The 2464-nt window shown below is 41.1% G+C and overlaps 1 protein-coding gene across 1 annotated transcript in view; it reads left to right on the top strand.

Annotated features, from left to right (window-relative positions):
• TXNRD1 (thioredoxin reductase 1) overlaps positions 1–2247 on the top strand; it is an 89994-nt gene extending 87747 nt beyond the window's left edge. Inside the window, exon 18 of the mRNA XM_060776901.2 lies at positions 1435–2247. Coding sequence (XP_060632884.2) covers positions 1435–1497 — 63 coding nt within the window. The 3' untranslated portion in view covers positions 1498–2247. The remainder of the gene's footprint in view (positions 1–1434) is intronic.
• Positions 2248–2464: the final 217 nt, after the last annotated feature.

The raw sequence follows: 2464 nt of genomic DNA, 5'->3' as shown, positions 1-2464 counted from the left end.
CGGATGTTTTATCGGAGGCTTCTCTCATGTCCCCGCATGAGAAGCTGGAGCTGACAGATGGGAGCTTACCCCACTCCCTGGATTTGAACCACCGACTTTTCGGTCAGCAGTCCTGCCAGCACATGGGTTTAACCCATTGCACCATTGAGGGCTGACACGGCATTAATTCTGCAGTATAGATGCGCCTTTGCACTCATAGGCCTGTTGCAATAATTTGGAAATGACTTTGAAATAAAACAACACATGCTGGTTGTAAGTTCTATTCTATAACTGAATAGAAAAAGGTTAGGCAACATCTGGAGTGTAGAAGACATTTTGCCTCTCATATAATCTTGAAGGGCCCCATTTTCGCCCTTTTGTAAAAAATTTAAGAGTCATAGATTTGGAAGGCAATTCAAGGATCATTATCTTGCCATGCAAGAATTCACTGCTAAAGAGAGATGGCCATCCAGCCTCTGCTTAAAAACCTCCAAGGCAGGAAAGTCATAGGCCTGTTGCAATAATTTGGAAATGACTTTGAAGTAAAATGACACATGCTGATTGTAAGTTCTGCAGGGCCATAACTGAATAGAAAAAAGTTAGGAAACCTAAGTATACACAATGTTATATGAGAGCCCTCTTCTACTAAATGACATTTGCCAATAAGATTTTGGTTGTCATGACCTGGTACTCTTGTGGGTTTTTTCTCACTAAAAACCTCCCTGGTGTATTGTTGAATGCTTTCATGGGCAGAATCACTGGGTTGCTGTGAGTTTTCTGGTCTGTATGGCCATATTCCAGAAGCATTCTCTCCTGACGTTTCACCTACATCTATGGCAGGCATCCTCAGAGGTTGTGAGGTATATTTTAAACTACGCAGGGGAGGTTTTATATCTGTGGAAGGTTCAGGGTGGGAGAAAGAACTCTTGTCTGTTGGAGGAAGCTGATAAGAAAATACAGTCTACAAACTATATAACTTGATCATTCTAGCACCCGGGTTATTATTAATATTATTAATTAATCACCAAGAGTTCTATGTCCCACCCTGGACCTTCCACCAATATATAAACCTCCATTGCTTAGTTTCCAATATACCTCACAACCTCTGAGGATGCCTGCCATAGATGTGGGCAAAACATCAGGAGAGAGTGCTTCTGGAACATGCAGCCCAGAAAACTCACAGCAACCCAACTTCCCTGATGTCCCTAGGGACTATGAATGTGTATTTTCACTATTTGAAAGGCCTCCTTGTGCTTTCTTAGGCCCAGATAGCTGCTTTCTGAATTAGGAACTAAACTAAAATCAACAGGGCTAGCATTGTGGAGTGACTGTGTAATCCTGGTAGCTGTGTACTAAGTAATTTTGGGCTTTGTCTAGTTCAAAGAAATCCTGTCTGACATTATCTTTTTGTTGTTCTGTTTCTCCCTCTCTTCCCGATCCCACTTTTCTTTTTAGATTTTCACTACGCTGTCTGTGACAAAGCGCTCAGGGGAAAAAATCCTCCAGAGCGGATGCTGAGGTTAAGCCCACCCGCTGTTGTCTGCCTTTGCCAGAGACTCGCTTTCATCGCCTTTGTTGGCTGACTCTCAAAAGTCAGAGGGAAGAGCAGCTTAGGAAGTAAGAAATTGCAACATCACCTATCGACTTCCACTCTCTTCAGTAGAAACCAGCTCCACCAGTAGAGCAAACAAAGAACTGGAAAAGTGAACCGGCGATGATTGAATGGCAATTGGCACAACAGTGGGACAAAACCCTTATCAAGATGATGTTGGCAAGGCATTGTTCAAGATGCTTCCATGAAGTCACAGTCTAAAACCAGTGCTTTCTGGTAGGCCGTGATGGAAAGATTGCTGGCACAACTTGAGACTTAACCCTTTTCTCCTCTCAAGATGAAGATATTTCTCACATCTCATTATGGGGTCCTGGCAAGGTATCCACATCATCTGGAGCCTTGCACTCAACTAAGCCTACAGACAACTGCTTGTGTACTTGTCAAATAGTTCTAAAGAAGTGACACTCTTTCATATATTGACCTTATTTTACCCAGAACAGTAGAATAGTGTGACTTCTCAAACTTCAAAATCAAAGAACAAACACTTTTAGAAACTGTGTAATGTCAGCTACGTTGTTGAGTCAGTGCCCAAGTGAAATGTCTTCCCCCTTTGATTATATAGAGCCTTCTTTGAATTATTTATATAACAGATTCTAAAGTATACATGATTGCATGTATATGTTGAAATATTAGATAAATATTTTCTTGAAAATGTTGCCTGTTCATACATATTGTCTTTATTGAATGAAAAACAAAAGAGAACTTTTCCCCAGGTTATATTTCAGTATTATATTTACAGTGTTTTGCACCACATTTTCCACCTTCATCGGGTGTCCCAGATAGTGCAGGATTGAGCAACATACCCTTTTGGACCAATCTGATTTTGGCCATGGCTTGTTCCAAAATCTTGATATAAGCACTGTTCTTATATGC

Source organism: Anolis sagrei, chromosome 5 (genome assembly GCF_037176765.1).
Source record: "Anolis sagrei isolate rAnoSag1 chromosome 5, rAnoSag1.mat, whole genome shotgun sequence".
Classification (NCBI taxonomy): Eukaryota; Metazoa; Chordata; class Lepidosauria; order Squamata; family Dactyloidae; genus Anolis; species Anolis sagrei.
The sequence above is the reverse complement of the archived record's forward strand: the minus strand, read 5'-3'. Positions and strand labels throughout refer to the sequence as shown.